Below are 16857 nucleotides of genomic sequence, written 5' to 3'. Positions count from 1 at the left end.
ATCCCCAACTCCGACTACGAAGAAGATGTGAAGATGAAATTTTCTGATTCCCCTTCCAAAAACCCCCCGCTTTGGTGAGGGCCTCGATTGTTCCGGATGTTCCTGCCATAGGGGACTGTGTATCAGACATTTGTGGACTTCATGAAATGATACTATTACCCTTTGAACACCCCATAGAAAAGAATGAGGATGAAGTCCAATGATATAAGGGTAACTAAACCCGTAAATGGGTCATAAATGGGTTCACAACTTATTTAGACTCAACCCATTTTTAGGACTCTTTCTTTACTCTCTCTCGCCCTCACTCAATCTCGCGCTCGCTCACTCCATGCCTTCACCTTAGTTTGGATATGATTTTTCCTAAATTGAGTTAAATATAGAAGTGTTTTAACAATATGGGTCAGATCGAGTTTGGGTCGGGTCGAGTGTAGGTCATTAAATTTATATTACATGAAAATAGGTCAAAACGGATTAAATAAGTCAATTTGAATCAGATTATTTTCAACCCAACCCACCCGTTTGACAAGTCTACGGATAACACATTGTCGAAACCCGTTGGTAAAGGGCTAACATTGTTATTCATGAGGTCATAAATTCATTATGTCGCGAATGAACCTCTAATCAATTTGTTATTTTGTCATTTGCTAGCTCAATAAGAGAAACACTCCACTGATGTCCCTTCCCCACCCTTTCTATTAAAAGGCATAGCAAATTGTAGAATACTACTAATAAGCATTGAGTTGTAGCTAACTTCAAGCAAAGTAAAATGAGTAAAGCTACATCTGCTAAGAGTTCACTAAGAAATTTTCACTAAATGATGTGGCAACTCATGTGGCTTATGCCATGTCATTAAGAGTGTGTACAACAAGCAGTAATGATGCATAGAATAAAAAAGGAAAAAACTGCACATTGGGCAAGATCAAAAAGGTTTTTGTTTCCTTATTCTCTAAGATTTGAGTATGATTAACTCGCATCATATGAATGTCTCTTTTGAACACATCCCAGTATAATTGGGAAAGATTATCTAAAACATTGCGACAGAGGGCTCCTACAGCACGAGGATGTTTTATGCATGGAAAAACCTAGGCAACAAGATGAGCTTGATGCAGAGGCCTCGCTCAATCAAAGTCCATCATCACCTATACTCTAGCGTTATATTCAAGATAGAGAGAATATAATAGGATGTGGGGTCTCACTAACGAAAAAAAAAGAGATGCTGGGGCACTGAAAATGAGAAAAATTCGATACTCCACAAGAGATATGACATGAACCATTCGATAGGAACCTGTCTCGACTTTTCTTAAATGCTATGATGTCCCCTTTCTACAATTATATTTACAACATCATTGAGAGTAGATACTTAGATTTGATTCTTTAGAAATTGTTCAATGAACCTAATACATAAATTAAACTAAATGTCAACAGTAAGATTTGATGCAATCATGGGAGACTTACAACCACACTCAAGTCATTCAAACACTTTTAGTGTTTCTTAGCTCCAGTTTCATCTAATTACTCACATAGTATCTAACATCAGAATTTCTCACGAAATAACCTCTCAATTTCACGATAGAATTACACAAAATCTTAACAAAATATTTTTACGGCTTCAAAACAATCATGATATAATTCACGAGCACAAGCTCCTCTTTGATGCTCTTCACAAAGGAGACTTCTTATATAGAAAATATTTCAATCCAAAATAGGAAACCCTTTTTAGGAAACCTAGTTCAACTACTTTAACATGAATCATATCCTTTAAAAGGAAAAAAAATGAGATTTTTTGGAAGGATTAAATGTTATTCACCAGATTAAGGCTGCGTTTGGTTCGAATTTGCAAATTGGCTTTGGAGAAATATAAATTGTGTTTGTTAAAAACTCTTTTGTAAAGCTACTTTAGCCTAAATAGTGTTTGGTAATTTTATTTTATTTTTTGCAATGGGCTTTTGGGTATAATTTTTCAGCATTCAGCTTTCCCAAGGCCAACATTTGGCCGAAAACTCCTTGGGAAGGCTGCATTTGGTGGTCCGGATTTGAGTCTGAATAGGATATTAAATTATTTGATTCGATGTTTGGTGACGTTCTCCGGACCGAATAAATCCAAATAAAATGCCGAATATGAAATCCGGCATAGGGGGTGGGATAAACCCGAATTGGATATAAAATTTTAAAAATTAAAATAACAATTTCGACGCACTAGGAAAACCCCACCTCATACGAGACTCGGTGAGACTCACCATCCTTAGCGTTTCTCACCAACGGCACCCCACCACCACTCTGGCGGCCGTCCACCGTGACAGTCCCTCACTCTGGCATTCTCAAGTATCCTTGCCGGTGCCCTTGCTCATGGCTCACTTGGAAGGTTAGGGCTCACCACCTCATCCGTGGCTACCTCTCTTTCTCAGTCGATTTTCCAACTTTTCCACCATCACCAAATCCTCTCAGTTCCTCTATCTACTTCACCTTTTATTACTCTTTCTCGACCTCCATTGTTCCATGATCCTCTCCTGGTTGACTCTGAACTAGACATTCATCAAGTGTTTGATGAAACGCCAAAGAATGATCCTCCTCGATTTCAGTTCAGAATTTGCTTAATAAAAGACATCATGTCTGTTGAAAGTCATCAAGCTCTCGAGGTCGATCTTTGAATGTCGTCAAGCTCCCAAGGTCAATTTCCCAGATACTGCTTGTTGACGAAAGTGGTCGAGAGGGTTTGAGTCGTCAAGTACACGAGGAGCTCGTTGGAAATGGGATATTCAAAGATTTTCAAACAAGAATTAAAAAAAAAATCAATTCTCTCTAAGATTGCAAATTTTCAAAAATTTCAAATCCTATCTTAGGTTGCACTAAACATTTGATATGATATTTATACAATTATAAGGATATATGGAGGATTTCAAATCCCCCTAATTCCTATCTTATCCCACTCCGAATCTGGCCGACCAAATCACTTGTTGTCAGATAAATAAAGGCGACAGAAATGGCTCTCGTGCTTTTGTGCGACAACTTGTGATTGGGTATCATTAAGTTAATATCACACACGTGTCTAACTTGACAAACCAAGATATTTTTACAGCCAATCCCATCGGCCACGAAGTCGAATATTATTCAACCAATGAAAAAAAAAAGGAAAATCTTGGGAATATACCTTGTCTCTACACCTTCCGCTCACAATAGCAGCAGGGAAGCACCTAGCAAATTCTTTTAATGTGGTTCTCATCTGTGTTATATAAAAAGCATAATATATGTTTTTGTTAGCGAAAGTGGGATCAAATGGCTCGAAAACAGTTCAAATGGCGAAGCCGGAGTAAAAAGAGCGATGAAGAAACTTATCGAACATGAAAGCACGATCGGGGGAATTGATTATCGAACAAAAGGGTCCCATCGTAGTCTAAGAACATCACTATTTGTTTCCTCGGCAGGCATCAATTATTTGCTCGAAAATGTCCATAGTCAAAGGGTGGCTAAGCTATTTTCACAAAGCCGAAAAAATGTGATAGCCAGATCGAGCCATAGACCTATCGTGTAGACTCATAATAAGAAAGGATAAGTGTACTAGAAGTCTTAAAACTTATCACGAAAGTGCAGTTGAGTCCAAAAACTTTTAAAAACCACAATCAAGGCTTAATGCTTGCCCCGAAAGTGCAATCGATAAACTAAAACTTGTCATAAAAGTGCAGTTAAATCCTAAAAATTTCAAAAAATACAATCAACGGAATGACTTGATTAGACAATTTGCCAAGTTTTAGGACTTAATTACACTTTTTGAAATTTTTAGGCCTCAATTGCCATACACATCATCTCAAGGGGCTGCTGGCTAACATTTAAGGAGGTTTTCCATCTGAATTTCTAATTTTGATCTATATTAGGATTAGAATTTCCAAAATTTATCTTTTAGAGGTTAATACAAGGCCAAGCTTCACAAGAAAAAAATAAAGGAATTCAGCCTTGAACAAAAGAATAAAGAGACAATTTGGAGGAAAACACAACAATTCTCGAGTAGGATAGATGTCATGCCCCGAACCCTCGAGCTCGCGAACATCCTTCCTTGGTCGTGGAATTGCGAATTCCCAGAGGCATCGCCGACCCATTTCTTTTATCTTTTAATTATGCACATGCAGAAGCACAACATCTCCGGACAACAACTACAGGGATAGACAGCAAAACATACAACAAATATATATATACATATACATACATATATATATATATACATATATATACATATATATATATATATACATACATACATTAACAGCAGTACATCGAGAATTAATATATTACAAGTCCGCCACACAGACCTTCCCGATTACAACCACAAAAGGTAGGGGGTTAACCTAGCTCATCTATCCACGAGGACAGCCTCAAAAGGTGTTCCCCCTAAAAAACAGCCGGTTCCTAAGGAACGCAACGCGTACTCATACCTGAGCACCTGAAAATGGTTAACAACAACAAGTGAGATAAATCTCAGTAAGTTAACGACCTAAGCCTCGGTTAGGAAGTCAACTCGTCTCGGGCGCACCTAAACACGCAGCCACACATTGACAGTAGATCAATAGCAAAGCAACCCTTGCTTTGCCCTAACTATACACATGAGTAGGCTACCCAGCCCAGCATAAACAAACATGCCATTAAACAATCACATGCATTCTTACATTGCCTTGGCACATACGCCATGCACGTTATAAATCATCATGTGCAATTGTAATGCAATAAACATATAATACAATCAGAACACGCAGTAGCATTCCCATGCACGAGGCATCCACACGAGTCTTGATTATAAGGTGAAACTGTTTTGGCCCGTCCCATACCGTGCCTCACAATTTCATTCCATAATCAGGCGCAATGCATCCACACTCTTTCACGCGTGTTCCGATTACTACGACCTCACAGGACCACGGCACAACCTGCGTTACTCGCATCAAGTTGGCGGTTTTCCAGCATGACCGGACATCATCCCGCCCCATCGGGCATGGCATCACCTGGAACCCCCACCCAGACGGCATTCAATTAAGAGCATTGGTCTAGCCTCAACCGCGACTCGATATCATCTATAACCCCCGCCTACATGGCATCCGAACCCCTGCCTGGCATCGTCTTGGAACCCCCGTCCAAACGGACTTTCATGTGACCATGCAAGCACACCAACCACTCGTTCCAATTGTTATCTTTCTCAATTAGCCAATGCAAACGTGGTTCGTGCTCACACAATAAATTACTGTAACTTCTACACATAAAAATGTAGTAATAAATTCACACGTGATCACATACACACAATCAACCCATCTAACTTTGCACGATTTCCTTTTTAAACAACCTTGCCCCATTTAACTCATAAAACCGGACATATAAACCCGACACCTCGGGAATTTCCACTTATATGTCCATAAAACCTTTCTTTAAAAACAACATTCAAGGTTTATAAAATGGGCAATCACATTTCATGGCATAACAAGCTCTAAAGCACATGAAATATACACAGAATTATTACACAATTCAAGTACAAACCACATATAACAATCACGTATCGCTCTAGTGCGATAACTTATCAAATAAAACCGATAACTTATCGCTCTCTCGCGATAACTTATCATCCATTTCCTCAATAGCTTATCACCAAATCCACGATAGCTTATCACCCTTTTGGTGATAGCTTATCAACAAATACCCGATAACTTATCGTTCCTTTGACAATAGCTTATCACATTTTCTCGATAACCTATTAAGTCCACTTATCACCTATCGCGATAGCTTATCACTTCTGCTTATCACTTATCGCGATAGCTTATCAACTAATCCCTCATTAATTAGCACTAAGCATAATTAACTTAGTCTAATCTAACCCTAAGCAAGTTTAACGTACTAATCAAGGGATTAGAGCGTTAACTCACCTGAAAACGATTCCAACGACACAAGCGCGACGGTAGCGACGAGGACTGCGTGTGGCTCGGTCCAGAACGGCTCGGGGTGGCGGCATGGAAATGGGTCTCGCTGGGGCGGCTGCTGGACAGCAGCTTCGGTGGGCTGGACGGGCGACGGTGGACGGCTCATGACGGTGGCTCGGCAAGGGCAGCTCACGGTGCGACTTGGGGGCGGTAAGGGCAGTGAACAACAGCCAAAAGGAAAGGAAAAACAAGAGGAAAAGAGAGAGAGAAGGGGGGCAGTAGCAAGGAGGCCGAACAAGGAGGAGTGAGAGAGAGAGAGAGAGAGAGAGAGAGAGAGAGAGAGAGAGACAAGACCAACTTGTCTTGCAAGCCACACCCAAAGATGGATGGCCAAGATCACTTCTTGCCCAATAAGCCAAGATGAATGGCTAGAAATGAATCTTCCAAAACAAGATTCACAAATATCCAAGGGCAAAAATGTAATAAAGATGATATGAGAGGGACAATTTGGTAATTTCAGCCCTTGACACTATTTACGGCACTATTCATGAGTACTATTCACATGGGCTTGGGCTTGAACCAACAATCTTGGGCTTGGGCTTGAACGGGCCCAATTTGAAGAGAAATGGACTTGAAAAGGTTAATGGGCTTGAAAGGCTTAATGAGCTTTCCTTGGGCCCATTAGGCTTTGGCCTTGGACGTGAGGCCCATCTCGGCCCACTTGTGGGCTTCCATTCTCGGCCCAATAATTCCTTTGTCCAAAGTTTCGGGGCCCAAGACTATTCCCGGGGTCTACCTCTACTAACCCAAAAAGGAAAGCCTCTGAACTATCCTTAATCGAAAACCTATAACCAGACCAAGGCTCGTAGCTAAACTTCAATGGGAAGTGCCCCTCATAATAGGCGGCCTCTTGGGTGTTGCTAGCGTGACTTATGGTTGATTCGTCAATCAATCCATGGATCATTCTCGGTTGTCATGTAATCGTGCGGAATTGACTTATTTACTCGGGGCACATGATCTTGGGAAATTAGCTTAGGATCGTTCAGGTTTAGTATAATGATCATGCGGAATCACCTGCAATCCGACTATATATACTTCCATCGAATCGATTCCTAAACTTTCACTGATTGACCCGTGACGTCATAAGGTCATCTCGCATCAATCCTTATGGTCGTGCTATTTTCCATGGTCGAGTACTCTAGTCAAGCACATTTCCTAACTCTCAATTGCCCTTCCTAATCGAATAGTTGACTCATGCACAATTCGTGAATCGACTCATGGTCTAACCCTGCTATTAGTGCATTGACAGTTTAAGCCACTTCTCTTGCCGAAATAGGGTCCGAATCGAGAATATCACAGCTCTTCCCTCCTTAAAAGAATTTCATCCTCGAAATTCGAATACTCATCTGGTTCCTCGAACAAATGGGGTTAACGGAGCCTCGTTGATTCCTCACTTTCTCATGCTGCTCCTTCTGTTCCACGCTGCCTCCAGATCACCTTAACCAAGAGAATGACCTCGTTCCGCAGCATTTGCTCTTTCTGATTCACGATCCGCACCGGCTTCTCACACACGACACTCTATCGTCCACTTCAATCCCCATCGAAGTTCAGCAAGCGTGCCGGATCGGCTCATCCTTCTCAACACATGACTCGAGCAAGGCAAAGCAGAAGTGCCAACCGACATGCCAAATTTCCCTACTCGCTCTAAGATCTGAAAAGGTCCAACGTACTTCTCATAGGTGGCACTTTCAGGGAAACATGATCACCTACCACTTTCACTTAGGAAATGACTTTGTTCTGCAACCCTTGCTCTTTACTATCCACGATCCGCACCGGCTTCTCAACATACGACACTCTGTCGTCCACTTGATCTCTTCAAAGATAAGCACGCGTGCCAGATCGGCTCATACTTTCTCAACAATGAGACGTGAAACACATCGTATACATGAGCAAGTCTAGGCGGTTCTAAGTCTTTCTCTAATACTCTTAACCGCATCCACTAATTGCTAGACAATCTTTGGATAAGTAATTCTCCTTTCTCCGACCTTGTTCCAACAAACTGGAACTCTACAAGCTTTACCATGCTTTGGCTACGCCACTCTGATAAAAATCATCCCAGAATTGTTCTCCTCCTGTTCAGTGCATAGTTCGATTCATTCCTGCCCCCTCCGCCATCCTAGAAGCCTACAAGGAATCGCTTTTTGCTTAGGCCCTCTAGCCCCGACGACCACTCCCCACCCTCATCGGACCGAGTCGTTATAGGTCCACCAGTTTTCGCCTGGTTCGTCCCCAAACCTACACACCTACTAGAGAGTTCCATTCTGATGTGGATTCATTTACAGAGGTATCATCCACGTCTGAGCACCTCAGAAACGCTAAAGCTTTCTCCAGCTTGTCAAACCATGAGGTCACTTCCTCTAGATCACCCAATAGCACTTGAAATACGATCCAATGCATTCCATCAACTCTAAATTTCCACAAGCCATTGATTCCACTCACTTCAATTACAGTCGCAACTTAAGAATATCACCTCAACCACTTGGAAATTTGTGCCAACCAACTCTCAATCATTGCACAAAAATCCTCAAATACCTTTCATGTCTTTGCTAACACTTCGAGAACAAGGTATCGATAACCCTATTTCCAAAATTCGTCCGTCGAGCACAACAAGATAATTAACTCTTAATACATCAAAAACAGTATCCACTTCTTCAAATTCCAATCTCAACTGTCTCCCAAAACAATTTATCCTCGTTCTTTACAAAATCCTTAGACTTCCAAGCAATAACTTGTCCACCATAAATCTCATCAAAGAACATCACCACTTAAAAGATCATCACTTACGACCAAATGTCTACAACTCCTCAAATCATTGAGATAAGAACTCACCCAGTTTCCAATAAATTCAACGGGCCTCAAGTTCTCAACTTCAAGAATCGTCACTTAAAATCTAGTACTTCTTAAATCAAGGACTTAAGTATTCACTTTGCATCCAAGAAAGCTACTATTGTAACTTAATCACGTCTACTAATTCCACAAAGCTACTTAGAGTAAGATCATCACCTGCAATCAAAAAGTTCACAACAGATCGACCCTATTCACCATAAGCAAATCCGTCTCACATGATCATTCAAGCTTATAACTTCTAAATCAATTCTTATTCCACCAAATATCCAATCGATGTCAAAACCAATATTTCTATCAAGAGACAAGCTCAGTAAATCCTCAAGAAACACTTGTGATAACAACAATACTTTCTCATGCCTTTCATGTCGGACATGGTGTTTCGACAGAGTTCGTGGTCGTCTAGGGTTTGTGAAAGAGACGATCGAAACCAGAAAGTGTAGGGAGATCAGTGACAAACTAACGATTGAGTTGAGACGGTTATAATTTTGGACATTTTGCTTTGGGCAGGGTTATAACCCAAACCTACCATAACCCTAACAATACCCACACCTTAAATCCCTACCCAAAGAAGACTAAGGCCCGATCCCAAAAAACACGAAATTTTCGAGTAAGGTCGGGCCGGGCTTTTTTGACATCCCTAGTATATTCCATTTGGTCACAACCGGTCCTTGTGGACCATTTTTCTCTCACCCCTACAAGTCATCATATTTTGTACATTCTTCTCAATATTTTAGTATTCTCTAACAAATGAATATATTTAATGGAAAAGTTCTCTTTCTCACACTTTTCCAATTTCAAAATTATCCTTGCATTACATCCCTAACCGGTAACACCCGCTTCAAGTAAAACGTTCACGATCTTGGTGCATAACCATCTAATCGGAAGCACGCGCGCAGGACATGTCTTTGCTGTTAGTTATGAAAGTACCATTTCTGAAGCATGTTGTTCAAGGATCCTCTCGTTAAGAGTTCTAATCTTCATATATAATAAATTATGAAGATAGCATTTATCACCGTCGACTCGTTGTGTGTAATATCACGAGAAATGAGACTTGTTATGGATTAGTGATTGTGCCAAGAAAAATAATATAGAAAAGCGGAAGGGTCTTAAGAGAATCAAATCTTAGTACTTGAGAGGGGACAGAAAGCAATTGCTGGTCTCAAACAACAACCAACAACCTCACCACGAAAATTGATTCCCGATTCTAGCTTCATCGTCTCAGAACCGAGCATTCCTTTTCAAGATTATACGTAAATCGTGGCAAGCAAGCAAGCATGTCCAATTGTACTGTCTAAAGAGAGAATATACCACATATACTCGTGACACCGAAGTCGATACACTTACACATATTTGCTAATCCCTTATATCTTTTCTTCTAATACATTGGGTACTGAGGAACGAGTACTACCCATGGGAATGAATTTGATCAAAACCTTGGTGAACTGGTCGTGTCATCCACTGATATACGCCAATCGACACAGCGTTAGTGTCAGAACAGCAGTGATTGAGACCACGTACATTCATTTGCTCGTCTTCTTCTTTCCTCCATTCGGCATCCAATTTGTACACCAGCTCAATGGACCTGACAGATCTTCTGTTAGCTTTCGAAAGACAGATCTATGTGAATGAATTATAATTCATTCTGCATGTAAAGAAAGGCTTTTGATACTTTCTCCACAAAAGTAGCAAAACAGTATCACAATATTATTTGCCCGCAGACTTCTCCTCTGTCTTCATCATTTCACTATTTAAGTATAACTCATTTAAATTAAGAAACATTTTTTTAATTTTAGGATAATAACATAATTTAAAGTTTTCCCATAATAATTTATATTATACTTGCGAATTCTTACTTTTATACTAATTAGTTGCTTACTTTAATGATTTACTTCTAGGTGTGCCTTTTACAACTAATGAGACATTAAAACAATGTGGTATTTTGTATGACAATCCGCGCAATGCGTATGTGACCGTCTAGTTACCTGGATATCAGACGTGCTGGCACTAGAATGCATGGCAGGTAAAGCAACCACTCAACGAGCCTCCTTGACGAATCCTACGGAATACTAGAGCCATGTGGGAAGTCCTAGAGACTTGATGAACCTGGCTGGCCAACACTGAGCTCCTCATTTCTTGGGCTCTCTTCTGTGCAGACCGAAGCTTTTTCATAATCTTATCCATGGACAACGATCTCTTTTTTTCCAGCTTCATCTGCAGTTTTCCAAAAAGATATTAAGTTGGACCTCAAGGACCTATTTTGCTGCCTTAAGAGACTGAGATACCTACTAACAAACAGGGTAAACTGAGGTAGCACTGCAGAGAAAGAAAAGTTACTCTGCTAAATTCCTTCTCCCCATCAGTCAATAAGTGATAGTACTAATTTAATGGTTGCATTAACTAATTTACTAGCTCATGACCATTTCTAGTTAACAGTCATCTAGATCACAACTGCCAAAATATCATACAAGGTTTTCTTGACTACCATCTAGCTCCTAGCCTCTGTCAGCAAAACAAAACCAACATAGAGCAGGTTGCAGGAGAACAGTGAGAGAAGAGTTATAGCTTAATCTGTCTGAGATAATGAAAATGGAATGCATTGACACATTAAATGGGGAAATAAGCGACTAACGGTACCTCTAGTTTCCGAATTGCTGCCTCAGCTTTAGCCTTCTGCAGGTTCTCCCATGCAGAAATTTTTGCTTCCTCTCTTTTAACGCTGCGTATGAGACAGAAAATCAAACATAAAGTTCTGCTTAGGTTTGTAGTGCATAATTCAGAATATGGTCACATTTAGTATTCACCAGATCTTATGACTTAAAGATTGTCATATTTGGCATGTGATTTAGAGCATGAAGAAATCAATAAACAAATTGGTCAGCGAGCAAAGCAGACAGAATTGGGAGGAAATCCAATGATCTGTTGGCCGTCTACTTAAAAACTTAAGAGTAGCTTCCTCTTTATAGACAATTAAAGACAATGTGTGACTGATCTTTCTTAAAAGAGATAATCAGGCTTAAGCACAGGGCAGTGAACTCCACAGAAATCACAGTGATAACCCTTTAGGTACCTTCCGATAATAAATCCATCCAATGACATTAACAAGTACACTATCAGAAATGAAATTGACACTACTATGACAGAAGTTGAAAGGAAGACTGTATCTCCGTCATTTGACTAGAACAGTGTCCACTTGACTAACTCTAACGAGAGTATATTTGCTGGGATGTGCAACCTTTAAGACAAATTGTACGTTTTATAGTAGAGGCTGTGTAGATCTACAAAAAGGCCAGCCAATTCATCCTAATGGATCTTCAAAGCCCCAATAGAGGAATCAATTGGTTACTCTGTCACGGAGCAACTGAAAACTAAAATCAACTTTGAAGTCCTATGTAAGATGCAGAACACCTTAGGAAATTACACATACGTACTTTGAAATGCTCTTGACTGTGTCTGAGATATCCCATGCTGAAGATTGTGCTTCCATGTCTTTCTTTTTCCAATCATCACTGTTTCCTGAGCCCTTCCCTGAAATTCGGTATCTATTTTTCTTGGACCACCGAGTGATCATGACCCGTTCATCCACCTGCACATCCTTTACTTCCATCTTAGAGGAATTACCACCAGGCAGTTCCACGATAGATAAGGCTGACGGAGGGGATGTGGCAAAAGAGAGTGTTCTTTTGGGAGATGAGCAAGTACTTCCCTGTGGGCTCATCTGGGTTGCCATATCCCTTCTTGAAACAGCACGAGATATATCTGTGGCAGCATCCTTTAGCTGATCGAGTTTTTCATCTACATGTCATCCAAGAGATAAAAATAACAGGATCAGACACACGAGTTGCCTGAACAAAGTACATTTAAGATCTCTAGATTTAGATTGACTTTGCATTAAAGCTCAAGAAAAGCTAAAAAAGAAAAAAGGTTTGAAGAAAACGCATGTTACATGCTTTAACCATCCACGGACAAATTCCAATCTACTAGTGTAAACAAGCAACCCCACCCATAAAAAAAAATCACATTTCAAATCATAGACAATTTATAGAGATAGGACATATATAGCTCCCAAAATGAGAAGGCATTATTCAGATACTAGGAGCAGCTACTCCAGTTACCAAATATACAGACTTTGCAAGAAGAACTTACTCATATCAGAGGATTAAAAGTAAAGTATGACATTTGCAAAACTAATTTCCAGAAGCAGCAATCCTTATATTTCCTATCTGTGGTGTTGTCATACATAATCAAGAAATTAATTGCTGGCATGGTATGCCATCAAATTTCTTCCTCACTGATTTCTCCTTGAAAACATGGCAGAATAAACTCTCAACATATCAAATAAAAATTCAATCTAGAATAACGATCTAACTGACCTTGGAGACCCACACTGGATGACTGACTCAGCAGCTCAGAGCAACCATGTACACTAACTGATCGCCCCATGCAGGGCTCTCCACGGACCGGAAATTCTCCAACTTCGGCAGCAGAATTTCGAAAACCGTCAGCTCCTATAACTGCAGCTGAAAATGGAGATCCTGCCATGTAGTTCTTGATGTTTCCCCCACCAAACATAGGCATTGCAGGGGAATACAGTGAGTAGTAGGCAATTCCTGGCGGTCCAAGTGGTCCACTCTTCGATTTGGGTCTCCTCTGGGGTGGCGGAACTGATGGCCTAGAACCACCACCATCTCCAGACACAGGACTAAAAATCCACCTCTCTGCATCTTCCCACTTCGATGGCAATGTCCTGCCATTATTGAATGGCAGATACCCAGCATTTGCATTCCGCATGCCAGCACTGGACTGCAGGGGAACTCTCTCCGAGCTCCAACCCTTCTGCAGTCCAACATTGGCATGACGGTAATTTGGGGTACCCGGGCTTGGAAATGCACCGGACTTACGAGACGCCATGGAGCTATTCTTCACAGCTTCCAATCGAGGGGACAAAGCAGTGGCATTGTTGAAATCAACCGAAGCAGGCCTTCTCCTATCTGATTTCCTCGACAGAGCTTCCGATCTAGATCTCCTCTCTTGACATTCTACACATCATCACCGATCCAAAATCATGCAAAAATTCTTGACTATCTTAAGCTGTTAATAAATAAATAAAAATCTTCACCGCACCTTTGAGAGCAAGAGAAAAGGAGCTTCTAGCAGAGTCTATGGTATGATTATTGTCCTCGACATCACCATCCTCGTCCTCTATTCGAACTCATATACAATCGAAGGAAACAGTTAGTGAGATTGGAGACTGCAACAGCGTCACACAATTTGAAATCGCCAGGAGCTGTCGTTTTCCCTCGCTCTCTCTCTCTCTCTCTGTCTCTCTCTCTCTCTCTCTCACTAACTTTAACACGAGCTAATGATAGGCAAACCAATACCTTTAGCTTTATCTGCTTTTCGAGAGAGACGACTGTGCTTATGTACTGCAGGTTTGCTCGGATTCGAATTTGGATCTGGATCTGGACCACTCGAGCTATCACGCTCGTGCCCTGCCAAATGCTGCGAGGAGAACAACCAGATTTTCAACACCTTGCATCAGGCACTCAAAACAACCAGATTCACACGCCGAACTGCACACGAAGAGACGCCGTCTCGGGTTTCGCGCACCGGCACTGACATTCGCACGCATCTCCTCCGCCACCCATTCCCGATCCTCTCTCCATCTCTCTCGATGAAAGCTCAAACTCCTCGTCCTCTTCCTTTTTTTTTCCTTTCTTTTTTCGTTTCAATTCTTCGGCGACAGACAAACATCGACGCAAGAAAGAACTCTAAACACATTCCTAGGGAACACAAAAGAGCACGCTCTCGAGCGAACAACGATCCCGTACAAAACGCAAACTAGAAATCGATTCGAAGAACTCAATCGGCGCCGCTCGCGAATGCAGAAAAGCGGCCAACGCTCAAGCTAGAACCTGAACGCAGGAACCGAAGCGGGGAACCGAACGGGATTTTTACCAGCGAGGTCTCGGAGGCGAGGGAGTCGCGGTCGTGCGCGTCGGACGCGAACGAGCAGCGGTCGACGCTGGCGGAGGCGGAGGAGAAGAGGCTGAAGTTCGACTCGAGCGTGAAGATCACGGAGTCCGGGCTCGCGTCGCGGGCGCCGAACCCGCCGCCCGGCTCCACCATTGCCGTCCCTTCCCGCTCGGCACCACTTCACCTCGCCGCCCTCACGCCGCCATGGACGGGGGACTTCGCGCGCAGCAGGCGACGCGGAGAAGGCAGAGATCAAGATCTCCCCGCCTTCGCTAGCTTCGGCGCACCTGCTCCAATGGCGGATTCTGCAGGTTCAGCGTGTATATATATATATATGTACACGTGTTCTTCGGATGATGCGGCAGCGTTCGTCCCGGTATGAGCGTGCATGTGAGATTTGGAGGAGCTGAAGAGGGAGGGGGGGGGGGGAAAAAGCAGAAGAGACAGAGCGCTGTGCATTTTATTTTATTTGTGGTATTTTTAATTTCCGTCTTATTCGACTATTTAAATTAATTTAAGGATCTCTCGTTTATTCTGATGTTTGTTGGAGTTCTAAACTAACTGGGAGTCGAGTGGATCTCCGGGGGGGCCTAAAATCGAATTAGCGGGTTTTTGTGGGGGCCTCCGGAGAAATAATTTAAAATGATTAGTTGAGGGTTTGCTTCTTTTGATGGTGGCTTTCTTTTTCCTTTCTTTTTTTTTCTATCAAACTTTCCTACTATGAGATTTGACCCCGGGGGGGAGAAGGGGAATAAGGGACAATGACGGTAGGGCCCCCGCGTAATTTCGTTCCATTTCTGGATGTCAGCGCTGGCACGTGGGGGTAGCAGCGACCTTTCGCGTCACCGACTTGGGCTTCGTTTTTTTTTTTTTGGTCAGCAACTTGGGCTTCGTTCGGACGTTGATTGTTCCGCCCTTTCGTTCCTTTTTTTTTCGGTCGTGCGAATTTATTTTACTGTTTTTTTATTTATCTTACTCTAATTTTTATCTCACTATCAATTTTTACTTGCATTATGTCACGAAAAGTAAATTGTTTTTAGGAAAAATGCCACCAAAAGCCTCAAATTATGCCACTTGTGACACATTTACTCTTGAACTTTTTTTTGTGACACAAAAAATCCCAAACTATGCCACTTGTAACACATTTACCCTGAACTTTTTTTTGTGACATGAAAAAGCCCAAACTATGTCACTTGTGACACATTTACCCCACAATACTTTGACCCATTGGCATTTTCGTCATTTTCCTTTTTCTATATTTTTTCCTTTTTTTTTCTTTCTTCTCCGGTGAGGGCGGTCCTCGCCGGCGGTGGGTTGGGTGAGGGCGACCCTCGCCGGCGTCGGGCGAGGGCGACCCTCGCCGGCGTCGGGCGAGGCTACCCTCGCCCGCCCAGGCAAGGGTGAGGGCTGCCCTCGCCCAACCCACTGCCGGCGAGGACCGCCCTCACCGGAGAAGAAAGAAAAAAAAAACAGAAAAAGGAAAAAGACTAAAATACCCATGGGTCAAAGTATTATGGGGTAAATGTGTCACAAGTGACATAGTTTGGGGTTTTTCGTATCACAAAAAAAAGTTCAAGTAAATATATCACAAGTTGTATAGTTTGGGATTTTTCGTGTCGCAAAAAAAAGTTTAAAATAAATGTGTCACAAGTGATATAGTTTGAGGTTTTTGATGATATTTTTCCTTTTTTATGTTGCTAGAATTTTAGTTTTTCGTGAGATTTTTTTTTTCGTTCGAAATGTCTCACGCATTCGATAACAACGAGGGGGAAGGAGCACCCCCAACAATTAAAGAACTGTCTTTTCAAGAAAAAGAAAACTATTAAAGAACTAAGGGAGGAAATGTCCATTCCAAGAGATTTTATTGAACCTACATGCTGTATATATATTTTAAATTGATACATTTATCATAAATTTACTCTAAATTATTTTTTTGATCATAAAAAATCCATACTGATATATTTATGATAAATTTACTTAAAAATAATATTTTAAACACTAAAAACCTCAAATTGATATACTTGTAACAAATTTACCCTAAATTAAATTAGATTAATATCACAAAAAATTATAAATTAGTAAACATGTG

At 41.4% G+C, this 16857-nt stretch overlaps 1 protein-coding gene across 1 annotated transcript; it reads right to left on the bottom strand.

Annotated features, from left to right (window-relative positions):
* Positions 1-9901: 9901 nt before the first annotated feature.
* Positions 9902-15081, bottom strand: LOC115680857 (uncharacterized). The gene is made up of 8 exons (XM_030604699.2): positions 14751-15081; positions 14174-14294; positions 13917-14003; positions 13166-13831; positions 12224-12587; positions 11430-11511; positions 10778-11006; positions 9902-10377 (listed from the first exon to the last, which is right to left on the bottom strand). Exons 1-7 carry the CDS (start codon positions 14919-14921, stop codon positions 10800-10802), a joined length of 1698 nt encoding a protein of 565 aa, XP_030460559.1. The 5' UTR covers positions 14922-15081; the 3' UTR covers positions 9902-10377; positions 10778-10799.
* Positions 15082-16857: the final 1776 nt, after the last annotated feature.

Source organism: Syzygium oleosum, unplaced genomic scaffold, assembly GCF_021117445.2.
Source record: "Syzygium oleosum isolate NSW1041296 unplaced genomic scaffold, Sole_v2.1 Sole_v2.05, whole genome shotgun sequence".
Taxonomy (NCBI): Eukaryota; Viridiplantae; Streptophyta; class Magnoliopsida; order Myrtales; family Myrtaceae; genus Syzygium; species Syzygium oleosum.
Note: the sequence above shows the minus strand (reverse complement) of the source record. Positions and strands in the feature narration are given on the sequence as shown.

What these genes read in the sequence shown, in the direction of transcription:
- LOC115680857 (XM_030604699.2), bottom strand. Translation starts at nt 14,921, where the DNA reads ATGGTGGAGCCGGGCGGCGGGTTCGGCGCCCGCGACGCGAGCCCGGAC. An exon ending in ATCCAGTGTGGGTCTCCAAG is followed by an intron (nt 12,588 to 13,165) that starts GTCAGTTAGATC and finishes GATGACATGTAG; the next exon opens with ATGAAAAACTCGATCAGCTA. An exon ending in CAGCAATTCGGAAACTAGAG is followed by an intron (nt 11,007 to 11,429) that starts GTACCGTTAGTC and finishes GGAAAACTGCAG; the next exon opens with ATGAAGCTGGAAAAAAAGAG.